Here is a 24,396-nt window from a genome sequence, read left to right as displayed (position 1 = left end):
CCACCGTGTCCAGCTGGGGCCTGCCAGATGTGGTCCCTTTTGGCTTTGGAATCCAAGAATTCTGTTGGGAACTGCTTGGAGGAGACTTTGGGGCCTAAAAGGGTCAGGAAATTTTCCTGTAACCATGTAAGCCAGTCCAAGCTGTCTAAGGCAACCTGGGTTTAATGCTAGTGGGAGGAGAGTGGCCATTTTTAAAAAGAGAGGGGGAAAAACCCAATAAGAAACCTATCTATTCCCAACATAACAAGCAACCTTAAAAGAGAGAGAGAGAGAGAGAGAGAGGAAGTCTGTTATATTCATGTTCTTGGGCTCAATGTTGGCACTAACACCTACATTGTCAGCAGTCCATGAGACTAGAAGTGGAGTTTGGGTGATGGTGTCACTTATCCACTGCGATTTGAACTGATATACCCAAACTCATTTCTAGACTGAATCAGACACAGAGTTATTTATTTGGTGAAGTCAGCATATTTGCAAATTGACCACAGGCAGTTTATGATGGAATGCCAATGGAATTCATAGCCACAAGGTGACCAAGAGCTTAGCAGAATAAAAAAGGATTTAAAATTTACATATCTTAGGAAACCATCCAGATTTAGAATTGTAAGCATTAAAAAACAGGCATGAGTTTTGGAAAAGGGCTAAACCACCACCTCCATCTGTAGAGGGATAGGAAGGAAATTCCCCTATGAACAGATTATCCATAATTGCCCAGTTCATGCCCAGTTTCTTGCACTTTCCTCTGAAGGAGTTAGTCCTGCACTGTTAGAAGTAGGGTGCTGGACTACAGAGGCCCCGGGTCTGATGTAGTCTGGCAAGTCATGCGTGCCTATGTTTTCTCTGAATTTGTTATTCATAGTATTTCTGCGAATTGGTACTGCAGGAGCAACTCACTGTGACTATTCAATATTTACAATGTCTTTGCTAGACATTAGACCAGGGTGGGCAAACTTTTTGGCCCTATGGCCATATCGGCTACAGAAACTGTATGGAGGGCCGGGTAGGGAAGGCTGGGGGAGACTATGCCTCCCCAAACAGCAAGGCATGGCCTGGCCACCGCTCCCTATCCAGCCCCCCGGAACCTCAACCCCCCCCTGCTCCCCACCCCTGACTCCTGCATCCTATTCAATCCCCCCTGCTCTCTGTCCCCTGACCATCCCCCCAAGATGCCCATCCCCTATCCAATCCCCCCTGCTCCCCACCCCGACTGCCACCCCTGCCCCCTATCCAACCCTCCCTGCTCTCCTCGCCCCATGTTACCTGTGGGGTGGGGGAAACGGGGGCTCAGTCCTTTCCCTGTTTCCCCTGCTCGTTTGGCTGCTCTCCCTGGCAATCGGGGAGGGCTCACTCCCTGTCTGGGCTTGGCTGCTGGGGACAGGGGCCAAGCATGCTGGGGGTGGAGGGGGTCCGTGGCTTGCTCTGCCCCTGTCCCGGGCAGCAGGGCCCAGGCCCCTTGACTGCCTCCCCAGAACTCCCCCTGCTCCCTGCCCACGCCGCCCTGGAGCACCAGGTCTGGTGGTGCTATAGCTGTGTCGCCTGGCTGGAGCTGCAGCCACGCTGCCAAGGCGCTAGGGGAACTGTGACTGTAAGGGAGGCAGGGAGGCAGAAGGGGAGGGGCCAGGGGCTAGCCTCCACCCTGTTCACTGCGCTGCAGGGGAATTGGGCTGGCTCCTCTACAAGCCTGTCCTGACCCCGCTCCCTGGCAGGAGCTCGGGGACCAGAGGGAAGTGTCCTGCAGGTCGGATGTGGCCCACGGGCCATAGTTTGCCCCCCTCTGTACTAGACACTGGATTTATAGCTTATTACAACAATCTGTAACCCCCAACCCCTGTTTTTGTCCATGACTAGGGGTATTAATGGGCCACTTAGCACATATTCTAAGGGACTATATAAGGTTAACTGCTTATGCTAAATTATCCGTTTGATTTTGTATTTAACTGTGACACCGAGTACTTTTCACAGACCTGAAGAGCTCTGTGTAGTTGGAAAGCTTATCTAGCACAGCAACGGAAGTTGGTCCAATAAAAAATATTACCTCACCCACAATGTTCCCTCTAATTTTTCCCATTCATGTGCAGAATGAATTTTGTTATGTGCACCAATATGGAGGTGATGTGGGAGGGTGGGGCCGAGAGGTTTGAAGTGTGAGGTGGGGCTCAGGGCTGGGGCAGAGGGTGTGTGTGTGTGTGGGGGGGTGAGGGCTCTGGCTGGAGTGCGGGCTCTGGGGTGTGGCTGGGGATGAGGGGTTTGGGGTACGGGAGGGGGCTCAGGGCTAGGGTTGGTGTGCGGGGGGTGAGGGCTGTGGGGTTTGGGATTCAGGTTGCCCAGGGCTGCAGCAGGGAGAGAGGACTCCCCGCATCAGCCCCGGGGCTGGGGAGGTGTCTGGCCCTGCGGCTGTGTGTGTGGGACATCTGGTCCCGCCGCACCACAGCCCTGGGGCTGGGAGGGGGAGAGGTGTCTGGCCCTGCTGCACCACAGGCCCGGGGCTGTGGGAGTTGCCGTGGCCCTGCACACCCCAAGCTCCCCCATCAACACCCCCCATGCCCCTGAGTGCAGTGTGCATGCCTGCACGGCCCTTTGTGGCTTTCTGCACAGCTGTGCACCTTAGAGAGAACGTAGCTCACCCACCTTGTCTCTCTAATATCCTGGGACTGACATGGCTACAACACTGCATACTGTATTTATAACAAATGGCATGTTGGTTAGCTTTGATTGGACAGATGTGTCACACTATGCTGTTTCTATTCCCTGACAGGTAAAGTGTAACAATCAGATTTGGATACAAACACTCAACTTAAAAGTTCAAAATTTGATTTCTGCAAATATTCTCTAATATATGTTTAAAATTCATGGTGACTTACGAACAATCCTGCTTGTGAATGTGTTTGCAAGGACCCCACTTCTACACCGCCACCCATGTGTCTCGACACCTGTTCCACCCACAGCCACATTAACTTCAGTGGCACTTTACATAGGAGCAATGACCAGCCAGCTGGATGGAGCTGAAAGATCAGGACATAAAATATTTGTGGAAAACAGAAAAGGGCCACAAATCAAATAAAACAATTTCCATGATTGACTGAGTTGTTCACCTGGCTTAATTCATTATTATCGTATAAATACATGATTGGAATTAGGGACGACTGTGAAGGGGGAGGCCCAGAAGAAAGAGTGTGATGCAGTATTAAAGGCAGAAGAAAAACCATGATGGAACAAATCCTGCTGGTCTTACTCTTGCAAGGAATCCCTTGTCTTATGGGGACGCCTTACCTGAGTAAAGCCAGTAGGGTTTGACTAATTTGTACAGGATTATTTTCTGTTGTCCTCTCTATGTTGTATAAATCTCCAACTAAAATCTGAAAGTTTGTAGAGCAAAAAACATTGAGTCAAGATTTTAAATACATATTTTCTTCATAAAGTTCAGTAGAAGCAAAGTATTCTGGTAAAGTACTTTTTATTTATTTACAGTATTTATGTTTTCTATTTGTACATACCTACAGCAACATCAAAAATTATTCACAAAGCTTAACTGAATGTAAAAATGTTATTTCATTGGACATTTGACCTATCAGCTTGATATTATGGAAAAGGTTGACTTTTTCCCCCATGCAGTATCCAGATTGTCTGAGCATTATTTTTAAGTTTTCTGGTACATTTAGGGCCACATTTAAAAAAAAAGTCTCTAAACATGCACACCTAAATTTGCACACTTTTGTGTACAATTTTAGTCATCCAATTTTTTTAACACAAACTCTGATTTGCAGATGTGAGTAGAGGGGCATGCAAAAAATTGAGCACATGAAAATGTGCGCACAAAATATCAGGAGTGTAAATTTAGAGTTCAAGCTCAGGCTATTTTGAAAATTTAGCCCCCACGTGTATATAAAGTTTGACCAAGGAAGTGTTTTCTCAGTGCTACCAAAACTATGGTTCATTTTACTTTTTAAATAAGGCTTTTATTTCTGAGATACTAGATATTTATCAGGTTCTCACATATTCATACTTGCCTCTCTGTGCAGACCCATTACCAAAGACTTATAGCAATAATAAGAAATGGCCACTCGCTTATTGCCATGTCCTCATTGGAAAAAAGTGTTAAGTGCTCACTTTTATATGATTTTCAGAGTGGGAAAACAATTACATTAAACTTATATAAAATTGTATTTTCCTTTGCAACCAAATGGTAACAGTTTTACAATACATAACATTCAAACTCTGGGCCAAACTGTGATCGCCTTTTGCTCACACAAATAGTTTCCTTTAAATTAATAGGACTACTAGAAAAGTAAGGCAATTATAACCTGACACTGCTTAGAAATAAAGGATAAAGGTTTGAGATTACATTTGTGAAAACTGGTTAGTCAAGTTACAGTCCTATCCTCTTGACCTGAAGCTCAAACTGCAAAAGGAGTTTTTTAAGGTAGAGTTGAATTCTTCAGTTTGCCCTTTAGTGCTAAGTAGACATAGCGTGTGGGGATTTTGACTCTATTAATGCCATTCCCTAAACTGAAAACCAGGAAGCAGATGGTAAATGTACTGCAGGAGGAAAGTAGAAACCCTGAATTGCAGTCTGGGAGAGCTTCTTGCTGCACTCACTTCTTTCTACACACATTTAACTCCTGAAGCTGAATTCAGTAATAATGTAGGGTCTGATTTTCAGCATAATCTTAAATGGTTTTCCCTTTTTCTGCCCACAATTGAGTGGATATGAATTCTTGCAGATACAATATTTCACCACAATTTAATTACAGGCATAATGTCAGTCATTTAGTAGTCCAAATATCTGACTGCAATGAGGAAGGTAAATGCTGTTTCTACAAATAACTAAAGCCACCATTTTAGGTGCCCACAAATTGTAGGCACACAGACAAAGGCCAGGTTTTGATAACCTGATCCTTTAAATGCAGTAAAATCTGGGCTATTATCCATGTATATGAATTCCTGGATATGTCTGTATATATATTGCTATTACTATAGCAATGTCACTGGGAGATAATTTTCTAATAACGTGTCCATTCTCCTGCAATCTAACCTATTCAGCTAATATCATGGAGAAATATTTATATAGCAGTGAACTGATCTGTATGACCAAACAAGTCCCTTAAGCCATAACTTGCCAGGTCCTTTTGGTATCTTGAAAGTACAAGTCTTGCAACGTGCTACCTGTTTGATGTATCTTGGTGTCACAGTCAGCTGGTGTTCCTTATCACTGAGACAAGCCAATCTTTCAGCAATAATCTCAGCAAGATCTTGGATTTCACAGCAATAGGCTCATTCCCCCAAGCCAGTGCTGATATTACATCCACATATTTCTTTTTGGCAGAAGATCAACAGAACAGTTATACAATTGGTGAGAGTCCACCCTTGTCTTCTAAACATTAAAAAACCCCAAACAATCATTTTGACCCATTCTACTGAGCTGAAAATGACATCAGTACCTGTTGACTGTGGGGCAGTAAAATGCTATCTCTTAGATTTTTTCATAGCACAGAATGTGCTGGCTGTTATTTGAGTCTACTGTATTCCTCAATTTTTCTCTTCAAAAAGGAATATAAGTTAAGCTTAGGTTCAGAAATGCATATGTTTTACTTAAAAACATTCACCTGTTCAAAATTCAAAATAAACTTTATGGGATACAGTGTGTTTTTTTAAATAACATTTCATTCAAACTGTATATAATTCATTAAAGTATTCATACATCAAACAATGGTTAACCCTTGAAAATGTGTAGAAAAAGATTTTCACACAAAAAAGGAAAACAAAATTCTGAGGTATCACACTCACACATACACCCAAACACACACGCAGGCTGCAGCAAAAGCAGAAAATTATAGGCCCAAAAGAAAATGATGATTGATTGTTCTATTAGAGAGTCCAGGTAGCTCAGGAAAAAACACAAAAATAAACCCCCCCACAATAGTCCTCTGAGTAAAGAACTACCTCAAGAAAGTTCAAGTGCATTGGAGACCTGATCACCTAAACTGTTTCTGCAAAGCAGCTCCCTGCACCTGAGAGAAATGCAGCCCAAGGTGACTTGTGCAAATATAAGGAATCAGTTGAGGCTATTTCCTTTTAGTCCTTAAACACACGAGGGGTGTCCAAAGATTCACTTAGTCTTTGATCATGCAAGATACTGCTGGAGTGCTGTCTTCGCCCTGAAATCACAAATATTCCATTAGCCATTGAATCTGGACTTCAAAAAACAAACACCCGCTGGAGATTCATGGTTAACATTTATCCCAGATGACATTTTGTGCACAAGGCTAGTGTGTGAGGGAGGAACTGTTAGTGTGGCAATAAAAGGCTAAACTATTAATACGTTAAGATGGCAAAGCCTGAGGTTTCTCAGCAAAAGTAGACCCTAATGCCATTTGTGCTGTTTTCTTCGGCTAGGAGGAAAACTCTTTTATGCTACATGAGCAATGAGTAGTGCCAAACAGTCATTAAACCAGATCTAATCCACTGGTCTGGATTGCACCCCAGAATATGACAACATGGAAGGAGTGCATAAGTCCTCTTTGCTCCAGGATTGCACTAGTAGCTCATACTGAGCTGTCTGTCCACTCTCACTCATAGATCCTTTTCAGAGCCATTGCTTTCCAGGAAACAATGCCCCATTCTGTAGGTTTGGGCTGCATTCCTTGTTCCTAGACAAGGCCGGTTCTAGGCACCAGCAAACCAAGCACGTGCTTGGGGCGGCACATTTTCAGGGGCAGCATTCCAGCAACTTTTTTTTTTTTTTTTGCGCTTTGGGCGGCAAAAGCCTAGAGACGGCCCTGGCAGCAGCAGCGCGTTGTGCCCGGGGGCGCCCTAGGGCCGCTGCAGTTCATGCCGTGGGGGAGCAGCGCTCGCACCTTGTGGCTGGGCCGGGCAGACTCCAAGCGGGCGGACACTTGGGCTGGGGGCCGCCCCGCGGGGCACACGGAGCCACCTGCACGTGCCGCAGGGCGGCCGCCCCCCAGCGCTGCAGCCGGGGCTGGGCGAAGCGGCCCGAGCCGCCCAGGGACTGCAGCAGGGCGGCCAGAAGCAACAGCAGCAGCGGGGCCATAGAGGGCGGGGCGCTTCCATGCGGGGCCAGCATCCTGCTTTCCGGGGCTCCGCTCCCTCTGGGGCTGCCCTGCCCCGGTTCCTCAGCCCTCTGCCAGGGCGGTCCCCCGGCTCTGCCCTCCTAGGTCCCAGCTGGTCCTGGAGGCGACCCTGGGCTGAGGCGCGGCCTGGGAGCCCCGCTGCTTACCCCGACACTGCCAGTGCCGGACCGGCTGGAGGCGAGGGGGGAGCAGGCAGAGTCAGCACTGGTGGGGGGGAGCCCAGGGCTGGGGCAGCAGGGCATGCGGGTGGGGGAGGGCACTGGTGGTGGTGGTGGGGGGGTGAGAGCCCAGGGCTCAGGTGGGGGGCAGCCAAAAATTTTTTTGTTTGGGGTGGCAAAAAACCTAGAGCCGGCCCTGTTCCTAGATGTATAACTTTGAACTTGGCTGTATTTAAATGGTCCCTTGAAATATGTAACTACTTATGCTAAACAAACTGTTCCACCTTGTGTTTAGCTGTGACACTAAGTACCTTTCCCAGACCTGAAGAAGAGCTCTGTGTAAGGTTTAAAGCTTGTCTCACCAAACAGAAGTTCATCCAATAAAAGATATTACCTCACCCACCATGTCTCTCTAATATCCTGGGACTGACATGGCTACAACACTGCATACTACTAAAGTTACACATTAAGTCTGCAAGACTGGATAAATTATATTCAAGATTTAAAAAAAAAAAAAAAAAATTAGTTGAGGATCCTGAAACCTCCTTAATTTTTAGTAAAACATGGAATACTGGAAAAGTTCCAGAGACCTGGAAAAGTGCTAATGTTGTGTCAACATGTACTGCTGTTTTTGAGGAGGGAGATGATGTATGAGTGGATAACCATCTCGGTGTCTGTCCTGCCTTAGGACTTGTCATAAATCCTACTTAGCAAGCATTCTTCAAATAAGATGAATATCATATTTTATTCATATGTGGCAGGACTCATCAATGTAAAGGGCCTGTCTTCTGCATGCAGCACTGTCTCATGGATTTTTCTGTAATCCAAATGCTTTCAAAACAAGATGGTTTTTTTTAAAAAGCACAGAATTCCCTCTGATCTCTATTTTGGGAGTTCTTTTATACTTACTTGTCACAAAGATTTGGATCTGATGACTGACTCAGTTTGTGTAGAATATCTACTATTCCTATATCTCGTAGTTTATCTTGGCGTTCTTGTGAACCTAAAAAAAATAAATCACAATTATAGGGGATAACATCAAACAAGTGATGTATTAAAAATGATAAAAAAGAATTGGAGACAGGCATGTGCTATGAGGGGATATAATATGTGCATGCAAATAAAATGCTGTGCTACGAAGCCCTTTAAGTCTACTTAACCTATGGCTGCTCTGTCTTTTCCTTTTGGAAGAAGCTACTAAATTTTTTTCCCTTCAATTTTTTCACATGAATAAATGAGAGAAAATTAAACAGGCAAGAATCTTAAGAGATTTTATTATAAAGTAAGGAGTTTGATTCTGACTGGCTTCTTCCTTTCCAACTCTGTCTCTGACACTGGGTGTATTTAGCTAAAAACTTGTTACAGAGAAACTTCTAGCACTCAGAGTACAACACAAGCTAATACAGGAAATCAGAATGCTGGAAATACAGCGTGAAGTTTTACATGCTGAAGTGAGATTTGTTCCTGATGCTCCACATTCGCAAATTACTCAGCAGGAGAGTGGGAGATCAAACTACAAAAATAAGTCTCCTTGTTGAGGAACACCACAGCAGATTTAGAGAATATAACCACCAATCTAAGAGTCATTCTCCCCCAACGCCATTTCCACTCACACCACCCCCTCCCTAGCACTGCTCCCATCTCCTGCTCTGCAACTCCGTGGCCTTCCAACTCCTGATTCACAGGATATGTCTGAACTGCAATGTAAGCCCGAGCTTAGACTCAGGCTCAAGCCCAAACACCCTTCCTGTCTAACACATAATTCTGTCTGATCTGGGCCCAAGCCCAGGACCCTACAGGGGTGAAGGGTTTGAGCCCAGGCCCTGCAATGACTTGGGTCCAAATGCCATCATTCTGCAATGTGGAAACAGCTTGGGCCCGGGCCTCCCAGACTCAAGTCCTGAGAGTCCACCAATGCTATTCAACACTCCCATGGGATGGTGTTCTCTGTGATTTTTATCCCAAGAAATGGAAGCCAGTCCTCTAGGTAAAGTACAGCTGCTCAGCATTTAACCCTTCCATTTTATTCCGACCGCTGAGCCGCAAGCAAAGTGAACCTTCTTCTGAGTTTGTAATGGCCACCAACATGTACAAGTCCTTTGCCAAGTGTGCTGCTACGTGGTCACAGGAACATAGTCTGATTTTGGTTAATCAGTGGTGCGAGGTGAGCAAACAGTTTGACTTCAGCAAGAATTCGAGGAATGACCACAAGTACCAGGAAATAGCAAAGAAGCTGGCAGCACTGGGGATTCGCTTGACTGGTTAACCAGTGCAGAGAGCGGATTAAGTGGCTCAAAATGACCACTGTAAGCCAGGCATGAGAACTGCACCTCTGGAAACTCGCTGTCATCCTGCCCCTTTTACAAAGACCTTGAATGGGTGCTGGATACTGTGCCAAGCACTGAGCCACAAATGCTTCACGACAGTCTGTTAAGCTTGGATGGTGACCTTCTCACCCCCGAATCCAGTATAGGACTGGAGGGGACCCATCATGTACCAGATGAGGCTGCTGAAGTGACCAAACTGGGACAGTCCCTGAGGAAGCTTTGCAGCACATTCTAGGTCCCTACTCAGAGGAGCTATTTGATGCCATCCTGGCGGAGCAGCCTGCCACACAACTGGCAGCAGAAACAAGAGGCAGTAGCCCCTCAGCCTGGTTAATTTCTGGCTCCATGTTCGTTGTTGTTAATATAGGGATGGGAGGGATTTCCGGTTTATGACCCAATGCAAAATTTATTACAAACTGCAGGAAGAAGCATGTATCCACTAATGGTGGATTTTATTACCATTACTGCACCATATATCATATAATGTATATTTCAAACAATAATGGTGAACACATAAGGTGTAGCCTGTAAATTGTATCCAAACACTGTTTCTCAATACATTCATCTACTCAATACTATAAATTCACAGGTTCTTGGCCCCCACCCTCCACTGCATAAGCAGCTATGTCATTCACAAGTACAATGCATGGCAATCAATTCTCTCCCCACCTCATTTCATTAAGTGATAATGGCAATATCTCATTTACTGCAAACCCTGTACAGTCACATTCATAAACGCATATTCTCCATCTTCCATGGGGTCATGCAAGTCCATAATGTGGGTGCACAAAGCATCCCCGATTTGTGTTGTCCTTCAGGAACCATTAAGCTGTGTCACAGCGACCAGCTGGGATCTTAGTCTCATTGCCCTCCCTCCCCCAGCCTCCCTATTGTCTATAATAATCACTTGCTGCATCTTGCATCTAGACCTTAAGCCCACTGGGGCATGGACTGTATTTCACTGTGTTTGTATAGGGCATACGTAGTCAAGACTGAGTCCCATTGTACTACTACCTAACATTTGCCATTCTCTTCCTTGAGAGGATTTTGTTTTGACAATACTTTCTGTCCAAGACAATACATAAAAGTATGAGAGTCTCTTACCTTCTTCTTCATTCCATATGAGATTAGATATGCAAAACATGGCAGCAAGCTGAAGTTTAGCATTCGAATGACTCTGAATATAGAAACAGAATTTTTGGAGTTTCAGAAGCTAAATATCACAAAACTTTGTAGATGTACATTTTCTAACATTCACTTAAGGACTGAGGTAAAAAAGCATGAGCAATTCCTCATCCACGATCTGCACCAAAGACATTACTGCTATTTAGGGCAGTCAGGTACAGTGTTCTTTGAATGGAGAGTTATTTTGTCCTTGATTTCAAAACAGATTCTACCTTCACCATATTGCAGACATTGTTACACTCACTACACTAACCATGAAGTCAAGAGGCTCTTGCTGCTGCCACTCTCCCATCTGGCATCAGGTTCAGTCCAGTCCAGCCTATAGGTCATCAGGAAGATTGTACCAGCCACACTGCTCCTGAGCATAACTGTGTTCTCCTCAGACTTGCTTTCTATTTCGGGACTCTCACTCTCAGGCAGCTGGGATAAGCCTGTTAATATCTGGGGTTTCCTCAGGACTGCTGTGTTTCTGTTATGTCTTGAGATACCAGCAAGTTGTTTTCAACACAGTTATAAAATATTTGTTTTGATTCTGCCTTGGCCTGTTGTTCAAGAGGCACCAAATGGAAGGACAGCTATGCACAGACTGTGTTCCCTCATTCCTATAGCAACTAGCCTGGTCTTTAATAGGTGTTTGGGGAACATGTCTATTTAGATTTCTCTGCTGAACTGGTTGTGTAACAAAGCGTTGGTTCTGGTGCTCAGACACACATCCCTTCACTCTGTTCCAAGGCTCAGTTGCCCCTTTAATAATGAGTTCATGGAGCACATGATGGAGTCATGTGACTGCAAGTTAAGAGGGCCCTTCCATGTGTGAAACTGAGCAGGCTGAGAAGGGTGGAGACACCAAACTTTTTGCGCTGCGCTCCCCATTTGAGTTACAATTTTTTGTTGTACCCCCCAACTCAAACAGGTTTGGAAGCCCACTAAGGTGAGTCAGGGGTGCAGGTGGGGCTCCCTCCCTGAGCCCTGCTGTGCGGGGCTGGCCCGAGCCACCTGGTGTTGCTACTCCCCCTCGCCGAACATTTCTCACTCCCCACAGTTTGAAAACTTCTAGAAGCTATTGCTAAATGGAAGGCAGAAATCTGGGGGAAGGGACATGCCCCCCATGTGTCGCCTCTGCCTATCTCAGATGGGGGTACGCGGCAGACTATATTAAAAGTAGTCAAAAAAAAGTCTGAAAACCATTGACCTACCCCAAGAGAAGCAGCAAAGGGATGAACTCATCTCTATCTATCCCAATGAGATGCTAACTAGAGGGGTACAGATCAGTGTTAATGCCACACAGGCAGGTTAACAAACCAACACTGGAGTCCATGCTCGCCTCAGCTAAAGGACATGCAACGGAGCCAATACTTGAGGGGCCGAACAAGCCTGAATCTGTTGTTCTTCAGGCCATGCTGCAAGGCACTTCTTTTCAGGGCTGTTGAAGGCTAGTCTCGCTAGGGGTGACGTGGGGACAGGGTGGATTTGATTTAAATCACTAGTCAGGAAGACTCTATTTAATCATGGATTTCTACATAAAAATGCATTCTTGTTGGTTGTTATAATCTTAATACATATTCTTCACAACTCAGAGAGAAATGTAGGTTTAATTTTTAGAAGGTACACACTATACATTTTTAAACAGTGATTTATTTTTAAAACTTTTCAGATTAGTTTTACAGCTATATCAGAAAATGAATGATTGGTTATTTTATTTACCAAAGGTAATTGAAGCAGATATTTATGAAGTCATTGGGAGGTGAACTATCACCAATTCAACAGGTTAATCATTAATATTTGGAGGATTTTCTTGCCATGCTGTATTAGGAGGAGAACACCACCAGACAGACATTTACATTGTTTTATTTAACTAAAACAACGTTATGTATTCTGGATTTTTTTGTTCGACAGCAAACATATCATATTTTAACAAAACAAGCATTTAGTTAAACATTCAAGTTTTTTAAAATCAGGTTTATTTTTGTTAAAATTGTTTTTAACAAAAATAGTTAAATGAAAATTAAAAAAAAAGTTAAATCGACTATGTCAGCCAGGTCAACATGAGAAACTTAAAATATTGGCTTCTGCAGCTAACTCAGTCGTCTTCACCTTCATTTTCCTGTTTGTTCATAATCTGGAAAAGAAAACCAAGCTTTCCTGCTTTTTCAGGTCCCAAACGATTTCTCAATTTGGAATGAATTAGTCCAAAGGAAGAAAATATTCTTTCTACACCAGCAGAAGAGCCTACTGCTATTAAAAGCGAGATTATCACTTCAACAGTCTCTGAATCCAAGTGCTTAGGTGACTTCCACCAGTTCACTGGTGTGACTTTCTTTAAAACATCATCAGCAAACATGTATTTCTTGAATGGTTCATCCTTAGCTCTGAAGTTTATTATAGTTGGCTTTATGGAGGGATGATTGCTGGATGTCCATGTCATAAGCCAACTCCTCTTCTTCAGCAGTTAAGGTTTGACCTTGGTACCGAGTATTGAGAATATTTGCAAGAAAATGAGCTGGTGATAGTGCTTGTCCCATTCATTTTTTTAATGCTTGTAATTTAACTCTGCCATTGCATATTTCTCTTTTTAAGATCTCACTCAGTTCCTTCCAAATTTCAACAGCGTCAGCAATAAAACAGCTATTTCCCTGCATTTTGTTCAAGGCTACAGAAATAGGCTTCAGGGTACTCAGCATGTGTTCAACATCTCTTAAGCCCAATGTTGAGAATTTTGGCTGTGATTGTGAAAAAATAGATTGCACTGTTTTGATTAGGCCAGTTCTTGATATAGTGCTCAAAACAGTCCACTACTGAGTTCCATCGCACTTCTTGTGGGAGAGTTAGCTTGGTTCCTCCCACTTTCTTCAGAGCAGCTGCTGCAAAGTGGTTGTTACAGAAGTATTTTGCAATTTCAACAACATTAGCCTTTATTTCTGGAACACTGAAGTCTTTGGCTAGGAGGTGCATCAAATGAGGACTGCAACTGTATGTTATTGGCTTGGCACCCTCTTCTAAATTTCTTCTCATCTTGGATACATTTGCTGCTTGCATTGTCTGTGACGAAGCTGCATACTAGACATTTGAATTTTTGTTCAGTTTGTTATAGCTTTTACTGCTACTTCTTGTAAGTATTCTGCTGTTGTGTGCATTTCCTGATGTATCAGTTGTTTCTGTAAGGAATTCGTTCCCTTCTTCTGTTGTCACACAAGCACGTACAACAGGATCATTGTGGACATTGCTCCACCCATCAAGACTCAGGTTAACAATTTCACCCTCTAGACCTTTTGCACACTGCTCAATTTCTCTTTCATACACTTTATCCATGAATTTGCCTGCGACATCTGCTCTGTTGGGTGGACTGTATCCTGGTCTTAATGACTGGATCATATTAATGAAGTGTGGGTTCTCAGTCATACGAAAAGGAGAGTTTGTTGCATAAGCAAACTGGGCAATTTTTTCATCAATTACCTCTTTTTGTAATCTGCTGGTTCTTAGCACGAACTTATCTATGGTTGTTTCTGGATGATGGAGATTTTTTTTTTCCTTTTTGCTACTGTGGCTATGTGACATACATGATGCGACTGAAACATTATCATTGGCAGATAACTCTGAAACTATAGAAAATGATGGTGATCTTGAAGGTGGATAGTTTTCAGAATCCTGTATGTTGAGGATGGATTCTCCTAAACAAAATAAGTCAATGCAGTTATTTAATTATTATTACCATACTGCTCATTTAGTATTACTCATTGCATTCACTGACACTCAGTACTACTTTAAAGGTGAAATTATAAAAGGAAGATCTGCCTATTTCAGCTATTTATTTTTTATTTCAACTGCATCTAAAATAGAGTAACTCCTATATTTTTTGCTCAAACATGAGAATTCAAGACTAGTCCAGAAGGAAGACAGGCAGGCCTTAAGAAAGAAGTATGAAATAAAAAAAGTTTACCAACCTGAAGATCCTGCATGTTCAGACAGGTTCCTTTCATCATCTTCAATGCAGCTTCCTCGTGAGAAGGAACACTTCTCATGATGTTGTTTCATTGGAGCAACCAGGTCTTGCATTTCTTTGTTGCACTGTTTGCGTTTTGCATGCATGCCTCTCTTACCCACAGGTAGAGGAACTTCATTAAAATATTCCCAAATTGGGTCTCTTTTATGACCTGCTGCCATTATAGGTTTTCCCTTCTAGTGAGAGAATGGTATTGTAGATCTCAAATCAATGAAGGCTACACTCAGAAAGTCCTCAAGACTTCTGGAATATGCGGCTCAAACAGTGTCACTTTTGTTTCTACTGCCTGTCCCTCCCTTTTCACATTTATCTCCAGACGTCTTCTCATTGTCCAGATCTGTTCGGCCCCCAACAATCTTCTATTCGTTGAATTTTTTGAAACTTTGCACTTTTAGAGAAAGGTAAGGGATTGACTCTGTATACACAAATTTGCAGAGGGACAATAGGGTTGAGGTCTGTTATTTCTCACCTCTATATATTATTCATTTATTTAAAAACATTTTTGCTGTTAACAAGCATGTTATCTCTGGAGACACAAATCCACAGTCTGAGAACTGCAAAACTAAGCATCTTTGATGGTATCTTCTAGACTGAGCACTGAGTTCCATTGGGTAGATAGAAAGATTAACCTAAATAATCTATACAGAAGCCCCTGGAACCCCATAAGATTGGGTCCCTAATCCATGAACTATTGGAACTCATTTACAAAACTTTTCTTAAACATTACATGACTATATTGTCTCATACTATAGAATTAGAATTTATAATCCCTATTCCATGATGAGATATCTTTGAGCTATAATGAATCTTAATTAAAACTATCTTTAGATAGGTTTTTTCCTCAAAAAGCATTTTATCAAAAAAATCTGATTTAAATAAAAAAAATCAATTTTTTTTTAATCATTGATTTTATCCACCCTGCATGGGGAAATGGGGCATTTGGGTTATTGCTTTGTGCTGCTGGTTATTTGGTATTATTGTGTTTTGGGTTTGCTGTTTCTTTTTTGATTTACCCTGTTTACGTAAATGTCAGAAGTGCCCAGGATGCAAAGATGGGGCTTCTTGTTTTGTACAATAAAACATTTACATTAAATAGGCTGGAAAGGCCTGGGAGCCGAAGAAATCTTGCTGCCTAGGGAAAGGGCGAAGCCAAACAGCACTAAGCATGGGTTAGCCTTTTACTAGGATGCAGCTTCCTTTTCTTGCAGCTGCCTGAGATCTGGAGGATTGGAGTCTGTGACCCCAAGCTCCCCCTACCCCAAGGGGAGCATTTATCAAAATCTCTATCAGATATACCTAATTAAGGCGGAAACACCTTCCCTTCCATTACTGTCTGGTGCTACATGTGTACCTTAATACACTGTAAGGCTGCTGTGGGAGCCTTAATTTTTGGATTTCCCTTTTGACTGAGTCACCAGCCTTAACACTGCCTTCATGTAGTGTTTGAACTGAACTAACACATGCTCTCTGTACAGATAGATATACAGAAATTAAGTGTTTGATACTGAATACCAGTCATTTGTATAACTTTTAAGCCATGTTAGAGTACCCACTTTCAACTCCTGCAAAGAAGAGAGGGCAGACCCTTCAAAGAAATTCCCCATACCATGTAATACTTAATTTTCTGCAAGATGTCATCATTGGTCATAATGAGTTCTTTTGCTGTTGTTCCATCTGCTATGTTGGCGAGTATACATAATGTCTGAAAAAGAGAGAAAGTTGTCATTTGCAGTACATCTGTGAATCTCAGCTTTCCGGACAGTTCCAACCTTTCATGGTGAACACTTCTTTATCAGAATCTGGAGTTTCCAGATTGTTACACTGAGGACCAAGTACTCTGTTGGCTCAATGCCACTGACTCCAATGGTGTTATGCCAGCAGAGAATTTAGCCCTGAGTTCTTGACGAAACCACACTAATAGAACAATCATAGTCATCGGGGATAGCCATTTTAGACTTGATTCTGATCATGAGGGAGGAACCTGTAACAAATCTGAAGGTGGAAAGTGAAAGTGATAATGAAATGATAGATTTAATGATTCTAAGGAAAGGAAGGAGTGAGAGCAACAGAATAAGGACAATAGACTTCAAAAAAGCAGATTAAAAATCATAGAACGGATAGGTAAGGTCCCATGGGAAGGAAGTTAAGGAAAAACAGAATTCAGGAGTGTTGGCAATTTCTTAAGCAGACAATAGCAAAGGCACAACTACAAACTATCCCAATGCAAAGGAAAGACAGGAAGAATAATAAGAGGCCAATATGACTCCATAAGGAGCTTTTTAGTGACCTGAAAATCAAAAAGGAATCTTACAAAAAGTGGATGAATTGCTATGGAGGAGTACAAAAGAATAGCAGAAGCATGTAGGGACAAAAATAAGAAAGGCTACAACACAAAATGAGTTACACCTACCCAGGGACATAAAAAGCAAGAAGAGGTACTTTAAATACATTAGGATCAAGAGAAAGACGAAGGAAAGTGTAGATCCTTAACTTAGTTGGGAAGGGGAGCTAATAATTGATGACATCAAAAGGCTGAGGTGTTTAATGCCTATTTTGCTTCAGTCCTCACTAAGAAGGGTAACAGTGACCAGATGCTCAACACAATTAATATTAACCACAAGGGGAAAGGTACCTAGGCCAAAATAGAGAAAGACCAGGTTAAAGACTTTTTAGATAATTTAGATGTAAATCAAGGGCCTGATGAAGTTGGACTAGATGACCTCCTGAGGTCTCTTCCAACCCTACTCTTCTATGATTTATCCTAGGGTACTTAATGAATTAGCTGAAGCAATCTCAGAACCATTAGCGATGATCTTCGAGAACTAATGGAGGACAGGTGAGGACTCAGAGGACTGGAGAAGGGCAAACCTAGTACCTATCTTTAAAAAGGGGAAACAAAAAGCACCCAGGGAATTAAAGACCAGTCAGCCTTTGAGATCTGGGAAGATACTGGAACAAATTATTAAACAATCAATTTGTGAGCACCTAGAGAATAATAGCATTATAAGGAATAGCCAGCATGGACTATTATGACTAACAAACCTAATTTCCTATGGAGACCATGTGGCCACCCTCCAAATGTCCAGTGTGGAAATGTCACCGAGGAACACTATCGATATCACTTGTGCTCTTGTGGAGTGAGCCCATATCTGCTGAGGAGGCATAGCCAAAGCCATCTCATATGCAGCCTTGATACAGGATGTTATTCATCTAGAGATGATCTGTGCAGAGACCGTTTGCTCTTCCATTCCAAGTAAAGGTGTGGATTGAGGACCATGTCACAGCCCTGCTAATTTCCTGGGTCGGAACCTGGGCCAGGAATGCCGCTGAAGATGCCTGCGCCCTTGTGGAGTGCGCTGTCAGAGTGGGGGCAGGTACTTTCACCAGGTCATAGCACATCTGGATGCATGATGTAATCCATGATGAAATTCTTTGAGAAGAGATTGGGAGCCCTTTCATTCTGTCTGCTACTGTGATGAATAGCTGAATAGATTTTTGAAACAGCTTTGTCCGTTCGATATAGAAGGCTCCGACGAACCTCCAAGGAGTGGAGTTTTTGTTCCGGGCTCTTTGTGTGTGGCTTGGAGTAGAAAACTGGGAGAAAAATATCCTGATTAACATGAAACTGGGAGACAACTTTCGGGAGGAAGGCTGGGTGTGGCCAAAGCTGAACCTTGTCCTTATACAACATTGTAAGGAGGCTCAGATGTTAGGGCCTTAAGTTCAGATACCCTCCTGGCAGAGGTTATTGCCACCTTCCAGGAGAGAGAGAGCAGAGAACATGTCACAAGTGGTTCAAAGGGAAGTCCCATTAGTTTGGAAAGAACAAGGTTAAGGTCCCAGGCTGGGATCGGCTGCCGTACTTGAGAGTATAACCTGTCAAGCCCTTTAAGAAAGCATCCAACTATTGGGTTGATGAAGACTGACCAGCCCGCCACGCCTGGGTGAAAGGTGAAAATGGCAGCCAAATGGACTTTTATTGATGACATAGAAAGCCCTTGCTGCTTTAGGTGCAGGAGGTAGTTCAAGATAAAGGATATTGTCGAGTGCGTAGAAGACATGCGATTTTGCAATGACCGAATTGTGAATCTCTTCTATTTGGCTAAGTAGGTGGTCCTAGTGGACAGTTTCCTACTGACAAGGATGACTTCCCTAACTGGATCAGAGCAAGCCAGCTCCGTTGGGTTTAGCCATGGAGCTTCCAAGCTGTGAAGTGAAAAGATTCGATGTTGGGGTGTTGAAGGCGGCTGTGGTTCTAAGTTATCAGGTCTGGGAGCAGCGGTAAGGTAATTGGGGTTTCCACTGACCTCTCCAGAAGAGACATGTATCCAGTGCTGAGGTGGCCAGGCTAGAGCTATCAATATCACCGAGGCTTTGTCCCTCCAAATCTTGAGTAGCACCTTGTGGATGAGTGGGATGGGTGGAAACGCATAAAGGAGGTGGTCCTTCCAGGGAAGAAGGAATGCGTCTGCGATCAAGCCCAGGTTGTGATTCAGGAAGGAGCAGAACTGAGGACACTTCCTGTTGTGTCTTGTGGTGAACAAGTCTATCTGAGGAATTCCCCACTGTCAGAAGATAGTGTTCACGACATCTGGGAGGATGGACCACTCATGGTTGTGAAAGGACCTGCTGAGACAGTCCACCAACTCATACTGAACTCCGGGGAGATAAAATGCCTCCAGGTGTACTGAGTAAGCTATGCAGAAGTTTGAGGGCTTCCTGGCACAGGGGAGAGGAGTGTGCTCCCCCGTCTGTTTATATAAAACACCGCTGTTGTATTGTCTGTCATGACTGATACACATCTCCCCTCCAAGTGAGTTTGGAAGGTCTGGCATGCCAGACGGACTGCCCTCAGCTCTCTGACGTTGATGTGAAGTGACAGCTCCACTTAGGACCAGAGGCCGAGTCCTGAGCTCCCCTAGATGTGCTCCTCAACCCATCGCTGACATGTCCATAACCAGTGACAGGGATGGCTGCGGTTTGGAGAAGGGAATATCTGCACACACCGCATGCGGGCTGAGCCACCACAGGAGAGACTTGAAAACTGGCCGGGAAAGAGTGACGCTTGTCTAGACTGTCCGGTTTTGGTCGATAAACCCAGGCTAGTCATGCCTGAAGAGGTCGGAATCTCAGTCTTGCATGCTGTACTATGTAAGTACAGGCAACCATGTGGCCAAGGAGCTTTAGGCAACTCCTGAGTTCTATGAGTCTTTGTATGATGTCTCAAAGGGTCTGAAAATGAGACCCTGATAGAAACGTTCTTGTCTGTTTTGAGTCCAATACTGCCCCTATGAAGTCTATCCTCTGACCGGGGGACAGAGTTGACTTCTGCATGTTCTATAGAAGGCCTAGGTTGTTGAAAGTTGCTCTTATCAGGCTCACATGTGCGTCCACTTGCGCTTTGGAGCAGCCTTTGATCAGCCAGTCGTCGAGGTATGGAAACACCTGCACCTGGTGCTTCCACAAGAAATCAGTCACAACTTCAATGCACTTGGTGAACACTTGAGGTGCCGCCGACAGGCCGAAGGGGAGGACTGTGAACTGATAGTGATTGTGGTTCACCATGAACCTGAGATACCTTCTGTGGGACGGTTAATGAAATATGAAAATAAGTGTCCTTCAAGTCGAGGGCGGCATACCAGTCCCCCAGATCCAGGGAAGGGATAATGGAGACCATGCGGAACTTCAGTTTCTTCATGAACTTGTTGAGCTCTTGCAGGTCTAGGATGGGCCTGAGGCCGCCTTTGGCTTTTGGGATTAGGAAATACCGGGAATAGAAGCCCTTGCCCTTCAGCTCCTGAGGAACCTCTTCCACAGCCCCCACACTTAGGAGTGTGTGCACCTCCTGCATTAGAAGCTGCTCGTTTGACCCTGAAGCTTTCCCTCCTCCACCAAGGTGGAAAACTCTGCCCTCAAGTCTTCTGGCAGAAGCCCTGTGAATTTAGACATAGCCCCACAGGAATTAAAGTTGTATCTACTAAGGACCGCCTGGTGGATTGAAATTCAAATACCAGCCCACTGGTAGAACAGATTTTCCTCCCAAAAAGGTCCAGTTTTTTCGCATCATGGGCTTTAGGCGATTGGCCCTGGTGCACTCAGCGTTCCCATTCATTTGCTGCCGCCACCACTAGATAGTCTGGCGGTGGATGTGAATAAAAATGTTCAAATCCTTTAGAGGGAACAAAATACTTTCTGTCCTTTTTGCCGTTGATGGCAGGGAGGCGAGGGTCTGCCACAGCGTTTTGGTGGTGTGTTGTGATGTTTTTTTATGAGCGGTAGGGCAACTCGGGAGGGACCAGAGGGGGCTAGGATGTCAAGCATGAGGTCCAATGTCTCAGAGACCTGCTCAACCTGGATCTCTAGGAGCTGCTGGTGGACCCTATTGTCCTCGAGTGCAGGAGCCATGGAGGTTCCAGCCACTGCCTCAACGGTGAGGATGAAGATGAGGTTCTAACCGGGACTGCCCCTTGCTCCTGGCCCTCAGAGAATGCGTGGTGCACCAAGGACTGGGAACGGTGCCGCGCACTGCCATGTACAGAGCCCTGTCGGTGCTGAGGATCTCTATCCGAGTCCTTTCTTGGCACCAAAGTTTCCTGTGTCAACACCGGAGCACTGCATGCCAATGCTGAGGGGCTTGGCGTTGGCTCAGCTGACCCCAGCTCCAAGTGGGGATGGAGGGCAGCCTCAGAAGTATCTTCAGACATTGATCCCGCTCTTTCTGAGTCCTGGGGCAAAATCCCCTACATATCTTGCAATGATCTTTTTGATGCGATTCCCCCAGACACTTCAAGCAGGAAGTGTGGGGGTCACTCCCGGGCATAGGCTTGCTACAAGCTGCACAGGGTTTAAACCCCGGTACCGGGGAGGGGGATGACGGGGATACCCCCAGAACAATTCCCTACTGGAATTCTAACGATATTACTGACTACCTACCTACCTACCTACTACCTATTGATTTACCTATTTACAGGAGAAAAGTCTGAAGACTACTAGGGAGAAAGGCTTGCCGAAGCGAGAGAGAATGAGCATTCCAGCTAACCGTCACAGGTGGTAGGAAGGAACTGAAGCGGCAGCGGATCGGTAGAGGCCTAATACGGCACCATGGAAGCACGACTCCAGGGGGCGCCTGAGCCAACCTGATGGCTACTGCTAGGAGAAAAACCTTCTGGCTACTGTGCATGCAGTGCGCATGCACCTAATTGGAATCAACATGAGCAAGCGCTCGAAGAATCAAAAGTCTGTGTGTTTCAGAGTAGCAGCCGTGTTAGTCTGTATCCGCAAAAAGAACAGGAGTACTTGTGGCACCTTAGAGACTAACAAATTTATTAGAGCATAAGCTTTCATGGACTACAGCCCACTTCTTCGGATGCATACAAGTCTGTGTGTGGAGATGCAGTTCTCAGTGTATAAAAAAGGATGAAATACACTAGAAAATAAAGACTCAACATTTTTCTTTCTGTGCCATGAGAAGCTGGAAAATACCAAGCTCTGGTCCTTCTTCATGCCCATGGGAGGCAGAGGCTGTTCCCTGTCATACATAATCTATTGCTTTGTCCAGACTCATTTTAAATGATGCAAGTGATGGGGTTGGGGGATTGTTTGCCAAAACTATTTTGAGAAGTTCTTCACCAGTCTAATCATGCAAGGGTCTGTCTTCACTGCACGTTTATCTTGCATTATCTACACTTGAGTAACAACTCTTGAGTTAGCCTAGCTCAAGTGAGAGCAGCCAGGCTGCAAAATAACACCCCAGCTGCTGTGTCCAGACTCACTCATGTGTGGTGCAAAGACTTCTGGGGTCATATCCCTTGGTTATTTGCATTGAACTAAGTTAAGCTACTCCATGAGTTCTTTCCCAGTGAATTGTGGAAGAACTTGTCTGTCCTTTCTGGGCACCTGGGGGAACTGTGGGAAAACACTGGAGGACTAGCACCCAAGTGGAGCTAGCCTGGACCCACGCTACAGAGCGATTGTGTTAGCAGCTGACTTGAGCTTTAGTCTCTATCCCGACAATCCAGCCAACTCGACTTAAAAGCACCACCACACCCGCGTTGAGGGTTTGAGTGTGGATGGGACTTAAGTTACAGCTTGAGTTAACTGTGCAGTGAAAACAAGCCCCCAGATGCTGAGCATCTCCTGAAAAGAGTTCTTGGAGTTGAGGGTGCTCAGCACTTCTTAGGATAAGGCCCTTATAAATTATAGTTTATGTGCTCTTCTCCAACTCTTCTGTATAGTACTTTCCTAGTTATCCATGACTTTTCAAATACATTTCAGAGGTTTCATAAGTTGATTAGTCAATTCCCTGAACCGCCTGAGATGCAGGCCATTCCAGCCACTGAGCTGCATATGTTCCCTTATCTGCCTTTATCAGAAGCTATGTCTGCGAGTTATTTATGGCTTCCTAATTATCAAGATCTCTATCTTATTATATACATTTGAAAAAAGAGTTGATCATCATCAGCTATTTTAGAATCATTAATTTAATCTCGTGCCTTATTTATTAAGAAACTACTTTCTCTATAGTGTTTCTTTTGCTCCTGTTATTAGTAAAAGCCCTTCTGGCTTTGGCTTGTTCTGGGCCTACTGGGGATTTAGCAATGTCCGAATTTGGCTGCATATATGATTACCCTTGTTGCCACCACCATCACCAACACACCAAAGATAAAGGCAGCCACTGGGGAGCATCAAAGCTGCCTCTCTCCTTCCTTCAATCTCTAACTCTCCTCCTCGTGGAGGCTCTGTGTGATCCCTGCAGCATGGCCATTGGCAGAGGCACTGTTTCACAGGTAAGTTCCCTCCTCTCCCTCCCACACTACCCTGGCAAACTCCCAGCCACCCTCTCACCTATCTCCCCAAGCAAAAGCCACTTTTCCCCTCTTACCTGCTGCTGCATACCTCACATCCAGCACGTACCCCTCCCATTAACTTTGCAGTACCTCAATCTCTCCCTCAGCTAGTGCCACCTTCCACCACCTTCCCCCTGCATTTCCTCCTTCCTGCCTTTTTGCATTCCCCCTCCCACCTCCCTTCTCATTCTTCTCATGCTGATTCCCCCCAAAACCACCACCTTTAAGGGACACACTGTACTCTCTGTTGTGATAAATGGGTCTACAAACTTACTCTATGAGCTCAATTGTAAAAAGTGAATCGAAGTTCATATAAAGCATAACAAGAACCTATAATAATAAATGTTGATGTGAAAAATTGCAAAAGGGAGACAAACTCTGAATTAGCCCAAACAAAAAGGCCTATTGATATAATTCAAGGACTGTGTTAGGACCATGCCTGGTAACCAAGAAAAACATGAGTCCGAAAATCAATGAGTCAAAATTGGTGTGTCAGAAACTAGGCCTAATTGGATGACAAAATAATGAGGGGATGGGCTATTTCATCCATCAATCCCTTTTTGGGTCCTTAAAGAAACTTTTGGGAGAAAAATTGACTACTGGAGGAAGCTTCACCATCATGGCATCCCCCCAACCCTGCCATCTTCTGGGACCCTGGACCTTTCTTGTCCTAATTCTGAGAGATATAGTGATCAGACCAGACCAGAAAGAGACACTGCCACCTCCACCAGCTCCAGTTAAATCCCAAACACAGCCTGGTATGTGAGACAGTCTCTCTTCCTCCCCTTTCTC

General features: G+C 44.4%; 1 protein-coding gene across 27 annotated transcripts in view; it reads right to left on the bottom strand.

Moving 5' to 3' along the window:
* Nucleotides 1–3,437: 3,437 nt before the first annotated feature.
* ARMC8 (armadillo repeat containing 8) overlaps nt 3,438–24,396 on the bottom strand; it is a 206,221-nt gene continuing 185,262 nt past the window's right edge. For 24 of the 27 annotated variants that reach the window (XM_065556159.1, XM_065556162.1, XM_065556158.1 and 21 more), the window contains 4 exons: nt 16,365–16,460; nt 10,678–10,750; nt 8,156–8,249; nt 3,438–6,155 (listed from right to left, as the gene is read on the bottom strand). In XM_065556159.1, coding sequence (XP_065412231.1) covers nt 6,122–6,155; nt 8,156–8,249; nt 10,678–10,750; nt 16,365–16,460 — 297 coding nt within the window. In that variant the 3' untranslated portion in view covers nt 3,438–6,121. Of the gene's footprint in view, nt 6,156–8,155; nt 8,250–10,677; nt 10,751–12,331; nt 15,174–16,311; nt 16,461–24,396 lie in introns of those variants that run through there. The other 3 variants (XR_010590141.1, XM_065556154.1, XM_065556160.1) reach the window with 3 other exon arrangements.

Source organism: Chrysemys picta, chromosome 9 (assembly GCF_011386835.1).
Source record: "Chrysemys picta bellii isolate R12L10 chromosome 9, ASM1138683v2, whole genome shotgun sequence".
In the NCBI taxonomy this organism is placed as follows: domain Eukaryota; kingdom Metazoa; phylum Chordata; order Testudines; family Emydidae; genus Chrysemys; species Chrysemys picta.
This window is presented reverse-complemented; position numbering and strand designations above follow the sequence as displayed.